This window comes from Cyprinus carpio, chromosome B6, assembly GCF_018340385.1.
Source record: "Cyprinus carpio isolate SPL01 chromosome B6, ASM1834038v1, whole genome shotgun sequence".
NCBI lineage: Eukaryota > Metazoa > Chordata > Actinopteri > Cypriniformes > Cyprinidae > Cyprinus > Cyprinus carpio.
Window position 1 is genome coordinate 29143675 of NC_056602.1, and position 12500 is coordinate 29156174.

Below are 12500 nucleotides of genomic sequence, written 5' to 3' on the forward strand. Positions count from 1 at the left end.
AGTCAGAAGGCTGTAGTTTTGAATAAAATGAGGAAGAAAAGTGACAGTATTTGGACATTTACATTTTGTTCTATGCATGGTACACTGTACCTTTGACAACAGTATGGCAATTTTAAAATCCACTAAAATATTCAGCATTCAACTCAAGTGTTTTAATAACCTCAAACACAGATGTGTGTGTGAATGTTGATTTATGATGGTTTCCTGTACTTATTTCTGGCAGCATGCATATATCATGCATTGTCTTTTTCAGTTCATGTGAAGTCAGTAGAAATAAAGCGTCAGAATCTAAACTGTGCAAACGCTCTGAACACACTGAGCAATACTTTCCTAGTGGAAATGTTTTATTTTTGGTCATGAACTTCTTCCTCTTTCATCTAAAGCTGCTTTATTGGTAGTTTGTTCTCTCTTTTACAGCCGTTCAACTTAAATTAGCAAGATTTCAGAGTTTAGTGGGTTGTGCCCACAGATTGAGTATACAGCTGTGTTCAAAATCGCATACAGTACTACTCATACTATTTTTGCAGCATGCATGCTGTGAACAGAACAGAACTGTGAACATGCATAGAGTATCTGTAAACTAATGCGTTTGACATTTTTATTTTTGCATTCATAATATTTTACTTTATTCATATATTTGTATTAAAATTATTTAAAAATTAATGCATAGAGTATCTGTATTATTGTTATTTGTATTTTATTTTGTTTTAAATTGTATTTTATATTGAAAAATGTTTAAAAATACAAAAAATTATATTTTATTATTTGTATTTTTTAATTGTATTTTATATTGTTTAAGAATACAAAAAAATAAATTTTTATATTTTGTATTTTTTATAAATTGTATTTTATATTGTTTGGATTTTTTTATTTGAAATTAAAAATGTTTAAAAATAGTAAAAATACATTTTTAATATTAGTATTTTTTATAAATTGTATTTTATATTGTTGATATTTTTTAAATTAAAATAAAGTTTAAAAATACAAAAAAAAATATTTTACTATTTGTATTTTTTAATTGTATTTTATATTGTTTGTATTTTTTATTTGAAATTAAAAATGTTTAAAAATACTAAAAATCTATTTTTATTTTATAAATTGAATTTCATATTGTTTGTATTTTTATTTTAAATAAAAAAATACAAAAAATCTATTTTTATTTGTATTTTTTATCAATTGTATTTCATATTGTTTGTATTTTTTTATTTGAAATGTAAAAAAAAATAATACAAAAAAACTATTATTTGTATTTTTTATAAATTGTATTTTATGTTGTTTGTATTTTTTATTATTTTAATTGTTTGTTGTGTATGATGCATGAAACTGTTTCACATACTATTCTTGCAACACCTAAGCCAGTATTCAGTGTTTTCTGTGTAGTTGAAACTGTTTCACATACTATTCTTGCAACATCCAGTCTGGTATGGATGGTAGTAAAGTGACGTGCTGAGCTGTATTTAACCACAACAGGAACCATTTAAATTAGCAGTATGAATAAAGCCCATCTCTGTCTGTTTTTCTCTCGGTAGTGAAGTATATGAAGGAGATGTCTGCGTTTTTTAAGGGTGGATCGACGACGGGACCCCCGGTGCTCGATTCTCCTCCAGCCACCCCACAGAAACAGACGGACCCCGCGCTAAAAGAGATCCGGACCATCCCTCTCCGAATGTGCCACGTGACGCGCAAACAGTGTCCGCCGGACACAGAGGACAGGTACAAACACTCCTGTGGTGTTTAGGTCTGTATCTGATATTGAAAGATCAGGATTTACTCCAGCTTTTTTTTACAGCTTAAGTGTGCATTGATGCACTGAAAAAAAAGACATTTATATAGATTTATAATGATAAAAATATATGTTATATTCTTCCAATCAAAAGTTTGGGGTCGGAAGGATTTTTAATGTTTTTAAAAGTCTCTTCTCATCAAAAATACAGTAAAAACAGTAAAATATTTTGAAATATTTTTCCAATTTAAAATATTCTTTAAATAAAGTGTTTTGTTTTGAAATATTTTTCCAATTTAATTTTAATTTTCCAATTTCCAATTTAATTTTTTTTTTCAGTCTTCAGTGTCACATGATTCAGGAAACATTTCTGATAATTATCAATGTTTTGAAACGGTTGTGCTGCTTTGTCATGTACGTTGTAGACCTATATATTATTATAGGGATATATTGTAGGCCTATATTACTCATATCATATCATATCATATCATATCATATCATATCATATCATATCATACTTAATATTGGCCATTATTTTATGCCATAACATGGCCTCAACTCAATATTCTTAGTGACCCCAAGCTTTATAATTATTTAATTTAATAATTTTATTTTATTTTATTTTATTTTATTTTATTTTATTTTATTTTATTTTATTTTTTTTTTTTTTTTAAAGCTATAACAAAAAAAGTGACCCCAAACTTTATATAATATATAATATAATATAATATAATATAATATAATATAATATAATATAATATAATATAAAAAAAACATAATACAATATAATACAATAAAATGATTGATGTACTATAATAAAATATAGTATAAAAAATATAATATAATATTTTTTATATCTGTCATTTTTAAAGTTTAGCGTTATCGGATTTAATAGATTTTAGTGCATTAGTATTTTGGTGGGTCATAAACAGCCTACAGTTTGACTAATGAGCTTTATTAGTTGGCAGAAGGACTGTTTGCTGTTATTATGGTACTATGTTTATTAAGGAAATATGCCACGAGAGGTCAAAGTGAGACTCGCCGTGTAAAGTCAGCTCTTCTGTCTCTGGAGGTATTTCGAGGTGGTGTCGTCAGACAGGAAGAAGTGTGTGTTTCTGCGGGCTAAAGATCATGCCATGGCTCAGGCCTGGTACAACGCCATCCAGAGCGGCAGCGCAGCGTTACTGAGCAGCGCCAAAGCCCAGCTCCAAGCCCTGCAGCCCAGTCTGGACGTCACGCACATCGGCTGGATCATCGAGCAGGTGAGAAACACACACACACACAGCTGAACAAGACCAGACGATGCAGCAGAGCCTGATGACTGTGTGTGTGTGTATGTGTGTGTGTCGCAGGGCTCAGAGCGGCCGATCCTGGCGGTGTTGACAGACAGAGATCTGCTGCTGTACACATCTCTACCCGACAGCAAAGAGACCCTCAACAGCCCAGACAAGAGCTATCCTTTAATTACCACCAGGTACAAACACACACACACACACACACACACACACACACACACACACTCACACACACACACACACACACACACACACACACACACACACACACACACACACACACACACACACAGCACACACAACACACTCGAACAGTACACACTACAGCAATACGATGAGAGGACATGCATTACACACATTTACCACGGTAAAACAGTGATGCTGGTACAATACATGGCAGATGACAAAAATAATAAATAAAATATAAAAAAATTATAAAACATTATATTATATTATATTATATTATGTTATATTGTATTGTATTTTTTTATGTTATTTTATATTATATTATATTATATTATATTATATTATTTCCATGGTCATGTAAAGTCATGAAAAATATCTATAATGTTATGTATCTATAATGATATAAATTTGTCTTGGTATGCTTGATTGTCATATCAGTTTGCTCTTTGTGAGTATAATAAGTATAATGTCATATGAATTTGTTAAGCAGAAGGAACCTTTTAAAAATGTTTAATAAACAATTAAATTAATAGCAAAAATGTATTTATTTATTTATGTATTTATGAAAGAAAAAACATTATATGTTAAATAGTCCAAGAATGGGTATGTGTACATTTATTTATTTGTTTGTTCATTCATTCATTTATTTGTTCATTTTTGGAAGAAAAATATTAAATGGTAAATAGTCCAAGAATGGGTATATTTAGATTTATATTTTTATTTATACTTTATAATTGTAAATATAGTTTTACTTTTATTTATACACACACATAACACAAATTTATCATACTACAATGTGTATTTAATAAGATTAATTGATTCATCCATAGATACATTGATTCATTTTTGGAAGAAAAAAATTGTATGCTACTGTAAATATACCAAGTTTAATATATATATATATATATAGAAAAAAATTGTATGCTACTGTAAATTATATATATATATATATATAAGCACACACACACACACACACACATTGATTTGGTACATATTTATTATGCTGGGGTTTTTGTGGTTTTGTTTTGTTTTGTCATTGTATTGAAAAACTGTTCATGTCAGTAATACTCATAATAAACAGTTCTGACTGGTGCTGTAATTGTAATCAAATTTCACAGCCACATCTGTAAGTAGTGTGTACTAGTAAGTGCTGTTTGTCTCGGTCAGGCTGGTTCACTCTGGCCCGGGCAGGACTTCATCAGTGCACGACTCTGAGCTGACGTTCGGTCTGCGTTTGGGCACTAAGCAGGGAGTGGAGACGCATCTGTTCAGAGTGGACACGGCTAAAGATCTGTCCAGCTGGACGCAGCTGCTGGTGGAGGGCTGCCACAGCGCCGCCGAGCTCGTGCAGGAGGTCACCACAGGTCAGCACTCACTCCTGAATCCTCATCATCTCTCCAGAGCAGACTGACAGTGAATGAGTAAACGTCAGGCAGATCTCCAGTGTGTTTCAGGCTTTTAATAAGCTAAATGATGATATCTAATTAATTTTTTTTATTATTATTTTTTTTTTTGTTTTTTTTTTTTTTTTATTTATACTCAGTAATTTTACTGCTTCTTTTACTGTTTTATTTTTTTTTTTTTTTTATTTTTTTTTTTTTATATTATATTATATTTTTCCATATGCCTATATTATATTATATTATATGATATTATATTATATGATAATTAATGTATAGCTCTTATATTTAGCTTTTAATCTTAATTTTTAGGACTCGATTTTAATTTTATATGTGTGTTGAGTGTACATATATATATATATATATATATAAATATATCTATTATATATACATATATAGATATAAAATAAAAAGAAGTTGTTTTAGTTTATGCTAATTTCTTTTAGTTTTTAAGATTTAAGATTTAGTGCTAAATAAAACCTAAAAGTAATAAAATCACAGGAAAAAAAAATCAATTTTATTTTAATTTAAAGGATTCCATACTGTGAAAAGTCAATAAATTATAAATTAAATGCAAATAAATTAAAACATCTATAGTGATACAAATTTTAAATTAGCCTTTTCATATTTTTAGTTTTTAATTTTAATTTCAGTAGTAATTTTAGTGTTGTCAAATGATTAATCGTGATTAATCGCATCCAAAATAAAAGTTTTTGTTTACATAATATATAAGTGTTTACTGTTTTTATTTATTATGTGTCTATAAATACAAAAACATGCATGTATATTTAAGAAAAATATGCTATGTTTATATATTAAATATATTATATATATATAACATAATATATACTATATATATATATATATAGTATATATATATATATAGTCATATTATAGATATATATATATATAGATATATATATACATGTACATATTTTTTTAAATTATATACTGTATGTGTTTGTATTTATAGATACATAATAAATAAACAGTAAACACTCATATAGTATGTAAACAAAAACTTTTATTTTGGATGCGATTAATTATTTGACAGCACTAAAATTTTATTGTAATGTTACGATTTAGGATTAATTAATTTGATTTCAGTTTTAGTTTTTTTTTATTTCCAATTAGTATGTTTAATGCTTAAACTTACGTCAGTTCTACTTTCCATGTAGTCTAGGTTTTTCTAGTCTGATACTTCTGTTTTATTTGAGTGAACAAGTTGAGTGAGGGAAGATCTGCTCTGTGTGTTGTGTGCAGCGTGCAGCTGGAACGGGAAGTCGTGTATGTTGAGCGTTCACATAGACAAGGGCTTCTCGCTGTTCACGGAGGAGGCTGGCGTCAGGAGAACCGTCCTCCTCCAGCAGCCCTTCGAGCGCCTGCGCATGTCCTCAGACGACGGCGTCCGCATGATGTTCCTCGACTTCGGAGGCCCAGAAGCCGAGATTGTGAGAGACAGTTTCACACTTTTCACCTGTTGCACTCGCTTTACTTCCTTTGAGGTTTACCCTGATTTTGAATTCAAGATGCCCTTCTGATGCTCACACTTTTGGGAATCTGATAAGAAGTGTTTGATTTGTGTTGAGATCGCTGATCTCTTGGCCAGTCTAGTTTTTCTCTCTTTCTGAGCATGCACATAATGAGGTCAAGTGAAAATTTGAGATTTATAATGTTACAAATGTTATTTTTATATTTTCAGTTTTTTCAAGTGAATTTAGTTAAATTTTTTTGGATTTTTTTATTAGGTTTTTTTTTTCTGCTAAATAGTTATTTGCTAAATAACTACTTTATTTACGGTTAATAGTGCTTGAGCTCAAACTTGTCAGATTACTTCCATTTTTTTTTTTTTAAATATGTAATTTTCATTAATTTTCTAATTTATGTTTAATTTAGGTTTTTATTTTATTTAAACTTTTAAACATTTTAAATCAATGTTTGTTGCATAATTTAATACCGTTGCAAACTTGCTTTTTATATTTTCTGTTTTTGTCTTAATTTTAGTTGATTTATTTTTTGTAATTTTTATTAGTTTTTAATGTAACTATTTGCTAACTAACTACTTTATTTCCCGTTAGTAATTATAGTGATTAAACTCAAACTTATGTCAGATTATTTCCATTTTCTTTTAATATATATAATTTTCATTACCTAATTTTCTAATTTAAGTTTAATTTAGGTTTGAGTGTTTAGTTTGTTTTTATTGTATTTAAACATTTAAACATTTGAAATGTTTGTTGCATAATTTAATACCGTTACAAACTTTCATTTTATATTTTCTGTTTTTGTTTTCAGTTTAATTTTAGTTAAATTTTTTGTAATTTTTATTCGTTTTTAATGTAACTATTTGCTAAATAACTACTTTATTTCCCGTTAGTAATTATAGTGATTAAACTCAAACTTATGTCAGATTATTTCCATTTTTTTAAATGTACAATAATTAACTAATTTTCTAATTTATGTTTAATTTAAGTTTGAAACATTAGTTTTAGTTTTTATTTTATTTAAACATCTTAAATGTTTGTTGCATAATTTAAAACCGTTACAAACTTTCATTTTTATAAATTTATATACTTTTGTCATTTTTATTAGAATTTAAGTATTTTTTTTCTGTTTATTTATTTATTTTTAAGTTTATTCCCTTTTTTAAATAATTTACATTAATATATTTTCTAATTTATGTTTAGGTTAGGTTTTTCATGAAATATTTTTTAGCTTTAAAATGAACAAAAAATGTTTTTAATAGTTTTAGGATTAGTCCATATTAACAAATATGCTAAATTTGCTCTGTTTTTAATATCAGTGATATCTAAGAGAAACATTTGCGATATTGATCAGATCTAATGTGAATTTTTTTTTTTTTTTTTTTTTTTTTTTTTTTAGTGATTTTTTTTTTTTTTTTTTAATTTATTTCAGCAACTGGACCTTCAATCCTGCCCTAAAACCATCGTCTTCATCATTCACTCGTTCCTGTCGGCCAAGGTCAAGCGACTAGGTCTGTTGGCATGACGACGCCTCCTCAGGACAAACGCAATGACGACGGAAGTGACCGGTGGACCACTGGACATCAAGCCAAATCTTCCCTCACAGACTGTCAGCCATCACTGATTATTTCGTAACGCTGACCTTTTACTCGTTATCATTTTATCGGTTTGTATCACAGATAAGCTTTATGAATGTTAAAAACATAATCGCATAATCATACGCTATGACAGCAGCAACAGAAACAAAACAAGAGATTAAACTCTGTTCCAGAACCTACATAGGCAGCTGTCTACTAAGGGAGCATCTAGACTGAACTGATTTAATAATGCTGCAATAGTGTAAAAATCTGCATAAAATAGTCCATTGTAATAAAACAAAATAAGAAATAAATATAAAAAAATATGTTTCAAAATAATAAATTAAAATAAATATTAAAAATACTAAATTTAATTATTATAGTCAGTGTTTAATTAATTATTTATAATAATTTATCTTGACTCCACATCTTACAGTATATAGATTTTCCCCCCAAGCTTGTTGCAGTGCATTCTGGGATTGCCTTCAATGCAAACTAAACTTGTGATGCTGTATTCAGATGTCCCTACGATGCCTTAAAAGTGCTGTCTAAGAAGGCAGCTCACTAGGTTTTGGAACAGAGACTGTGAAAACCACAGCTGCTCTGATTGTGAAAAGGGCTTTAATGTCTGGCAGCTGAGAGAGCGTTTGAGAAGTAAAATCTTATATACAGACCAGAAATAATGGCTGTTTCTAATTTGACTTCCTTCTGACTTTAAATATAACCTTTTAAGACACCTCGTCTTCCAGAATATCTGCTATGAATCTATGCATCGAGAGAAACGACCGGCCAAACCCTTGCGAAAGGTAATAAAGGTAGTACTTTATGATTGCCATATTCATATACTATATGGCGTATGTTTTTTTTTTTTTTTTTTTTTGTAAAGGAAATATGGTTAGATCTCTTTCTCTTTTTTCTTTTACAAGCCAAAACTACTAATAAAACTCTCAGATTTAGAATTGGACAAACCTAATTAACCGAACTGTAATTCAGTCTGTGGATTGAGTTTATTTGAAGTAACTGTGTTGTACTGACCTCTAGCGGGCATAATGAGCATTACTCTCTGGCTGTGTTTACAATGACACACTAACACACTGCATACTAGATTTGCCAGTGTTGATGTTAACTTGTTGTTAAATGATACAAAAATAAGCATTAAAATACGCATTAAAAAATAAAATTTAAATCAAACTATTAAATTATAGTTAAATCAATAAACTTGATAATTTTCAGTGTTTAATATATATATTTTTTTTTTTAGAAATTACTTTAAACAAGAGCACACTGCGCTGAATAATCTATCCCAAAATGCAATGCACTTGATCTTCCGTATCCAGATAAATGCACCAGAAATATCACATCAGTTGTGATTTTAAATCATCATTTGTTTAGATGCCTAAAAGTGACATTTTAACACATGCTTGCATTAAAAATTCATAATAACTTCTGGGATAAGCAGATGCTGCGTGCTGAAATATACATGTTTATTGTTGCATGCTGTTTTAAACAGCAGGCCGTATGCAGCATTGCATTGTGAACACAGCCTCTTTTATGCAATATCATCATGTTTTGTTATTTTGTTATTGATTTGTTTGAGTTATGATGGCGCTCAGCTGTATTCCTCACATCTTTACCGTGCTGTTTGAGATCTGCTCCAGCTACATGGTGACGGCGATATGCAAGTGTTTTCTGCTCGGAGAGGGACTTTCACAGCTGGAAAATATCCTTCATGTGGCCTTTTTAAAACTTACTAAATTTTAATATATTATAATTCAAACTAAACTGTAGTCAAACTATGTTAGCTATCGGACGGAAAATCATATTATATCCTTATTTAAACAAAAGAGTGCCTTTTAGGGTTGTTTGTATATAAAATTGCAATAAATATAACTGTTGACTTGAGTTTTATGGGGTCATTTTCACTCATATATGGTCAAAAACACGAGCAAAAAACCCAGTTAAACACACACAAACACAGGCCATCAGCCGGAGTCATGTTGAGTAGTTAACTGTGTCTGAGATGATTTGCTGGAGAAATAAAACAAATGAGACGTCATTTGTGTCCGACTCTCACAACTGTTGTTGTGGTTTTCTCGCTGCGGAACAAAGCCTCATTCTTCTCCTGTGTCTTTTTCTCAGCAAAAACATAAAACATTTTAGAAAAAAATTATACAAATAGAAAATGTTCGGAGAATGTAAATAAGGAAACAGAGCAATTTGTTCATTTAATTTGATTAGAAAAGGTTATTTTTAAAGAGAGCATTCAAAAACTATTTCCCCAGTAAATACATAAAACATTTTAGAAAAAATAAAAAATAAAATAAAAACAAAAATGAGATTCTTGAATTTTCAGAGCACATTATTAGGAAACAAAGAAATTTTAATTTAATGAAAAAAAAAAAAAGTTGAAGATTAAATTGCTGTTTTTAAGGGGATATATATATATATATACGTATATATATATATATATAATATATATATATATATATATATATATATATATATATATATATATATTATATATATATATTATCTATATTATATATATATATATAATATATATATATATATATATATATATATATATATGTATATATAATATGTATATGTATATATATATATGTATATATATATATATATATATATATGTGTATATGTATATATATGTATATATATGTATATCTATATATATATATATATATATATATATATATATATATATATATATATATATATCCATATATATCAGAAAATACATAGATCACTCTAGGAGAAAAACCCTGGGTTTTGTTATATTCAGAGAATAAAAAAATAAGGAAACAGTCATTTTTCAGTTTATTTCATTTGAAAAGTTTATTCTGAAATATCTAATCAACTTTTTAAAGGTAGAATTCAAAAACTATTTTCTCAAAAAATACATGACATATAATTAAAAAAAAAAACATTCATAGAGCCTTTATTTAATCTGACAAGGTTATTTCTTTTATAGTCAAATATGAGTATTTTTTTAATTATTAATTATTTTTAAAAGGGTAAATGGCACGCCATAAAAGGGTTGAAAAGAATGTACAGGACAAGGATATTCATTCCATAAAAGGGTTGAAAAGAATGTACAGGACAAGGAAGAAAAAAAATAATAATAAATAGGTCAAAGGAAGAATGATATTTTTAATTTCAATAGGTAATCCTAAAAAGCTATTTTTAGGCAGAATCATTTTTTGTTTCTTTGTTTTTATTTTTGGAATTTGGATCGGGTTTTTAAAAATTAGTTATCAAAAACTTATCAAAAATAAGTATTAATATAAAGTCATCTTAAAATAAATTATTCCTTTTGCACAACATGCTAAAGAGAGTCATTTCGATCATATAATGTAAGTTCAGTACTGATTTGAGTCGGTTCTATGTCTTTTTTTTGTGTAGAGTTTTGTGTTTGATTTGTTGAGTTTTGTATGAAACATGTATTTATTCTCCATATTGACTTCATGCAGGTTAAATCAGATCTGACTCAGTGCCTGTGGGTAGCTTTTGAAAGTAACCTCTTTTTCCCAGAGAATTCGGAGCTGAATTGTATTTCAGAGCGGTAAGTGAGTGAAATGAAGAGTGCTGGTTATATGCGGATGTTCAGGACAATATTGATGGAAAATAACTCCGTGTTATCAGAGCAATTAATCAAGCTTCACTCAAAACCAACCAACATTCTCTTCCCGTAAACACACCTTTACCCGGCAACCGTCGCCATGGCAACAGAGATTGGCAGCAGGCCACTGTGTTCATCAGTTAGATGGAAAAATTGCCATTGAGCTCTTTACATGAGAGAGAGAGAGAGATAGAGAGAGAGAGAGAGAGAGAGAGACAGATTGAGATATAGAGATGGGGGGGGGTAGAGAGAGAGAGAGAGAGAGAGAGAGAGTGAATATGTTTTGATTAGATAATAAACTGGAAGGCACTCAGGAGGAAAAGAGGAAAGAGAACATTGGTGCTGCATTAAGAACATCTGATGAATCAAACGAATCACTGATTCATTCTGAATGATGCTTCTGTTCCGTTCGTGTGTGAAAGTGTTTCTGAATCGCTGAAAGGTTGAGAAAAATCGATTTGCAATAAAATTATGAATTCTGTACAGAGATTTGTTTATGAGCGGATGTGGGCTATTTTTACCAAATTACTAAATTAATTTTATATTTTAAAGGTGAACTTCAGTCAGTTTTAACTGGGTCATATTTATACGTTTTTTTTATACTGGTTGTGAAGATAGTATACAGAAATATAGTATATAATTTAGAAACTAATTAATTCAATTCAATTTAAAAAGACCGTTGGCTGAAAAATCAAATCATTATTTAAAAAAAAAATATCTCAGAAAATGCATAAAGCATTTAGGGAAAAAAAAACACAATGAAAACAACACTAAAATAGAAAGAAGGAAGGAAGGAAATTATTCTTTTAATAATAACATTAGCATAAGGACTTGAGGCAAAGCTGATCAAAAACAGATATTTTTACTGATATAATCAAATTTGCAAATGTCTAAATATCCTTGCGTTAGATATCAAAGCATAAAGGCACACTTCTGAAGTTAAGTTTGATATAAATTGCTAATTAAATCATTGTAAAAAGCATTGTGGCGTTCATCTAAATGACATGACGGTGAGTAGATGATGACAGATCTGTTCATCTGTTATTCTTCATATTTCTATCTGCTGATAGAACAGATGGTTTTGTTGTTCAGTCAGTAACAGGTGCTTCACTTGTTCTGTCATTTATCCGCAGCTCATTATCAGTCATTCTGGGCTCATTTCAGGCTCATTCGGGATAATTATGCTTTATACATTTAT

At 29.0% G+C, this 12500-nt stretch overlaps 1 protein-coding gene across 1 annotated transcript in view; it reads left to right on the forward strand.

Annotated features, from left to right (window-relative positions):
- The window catches only part of snta1 (syntrophin, alpha 1), a 32243-nt gene extending 22676 nt beyond the window's left edge, over positions 1–9567 (forward strand). Inside the window, exons 3-8 of the mRNA XM_042726678.1 lie at positions 1530–1713; positions 2796–2985; positions 3076–3197; positions 4372–4568; positions 5868–6055; positions 7521–9567. Coding sequence (XP_042582612.1) covers positions 1530–1713; positions 2796–2985; positions 3076–3197; positions 4372–4568; positions 5868–6055; positions 7521–7613 — 974 coding nt within the window. The 3' untranslated portion in view covers positions 7614–9567. The remainder of the gene's footprint in view (positions 1–1529; positions 1714–2795; positions 2986–3075; positions 3198–4371; positions 4569–5867; positions 6056–7520) is intronic.
- The last annotated feature ends 2933 nt before the right edge of the window (positions 9568–12500 follow it).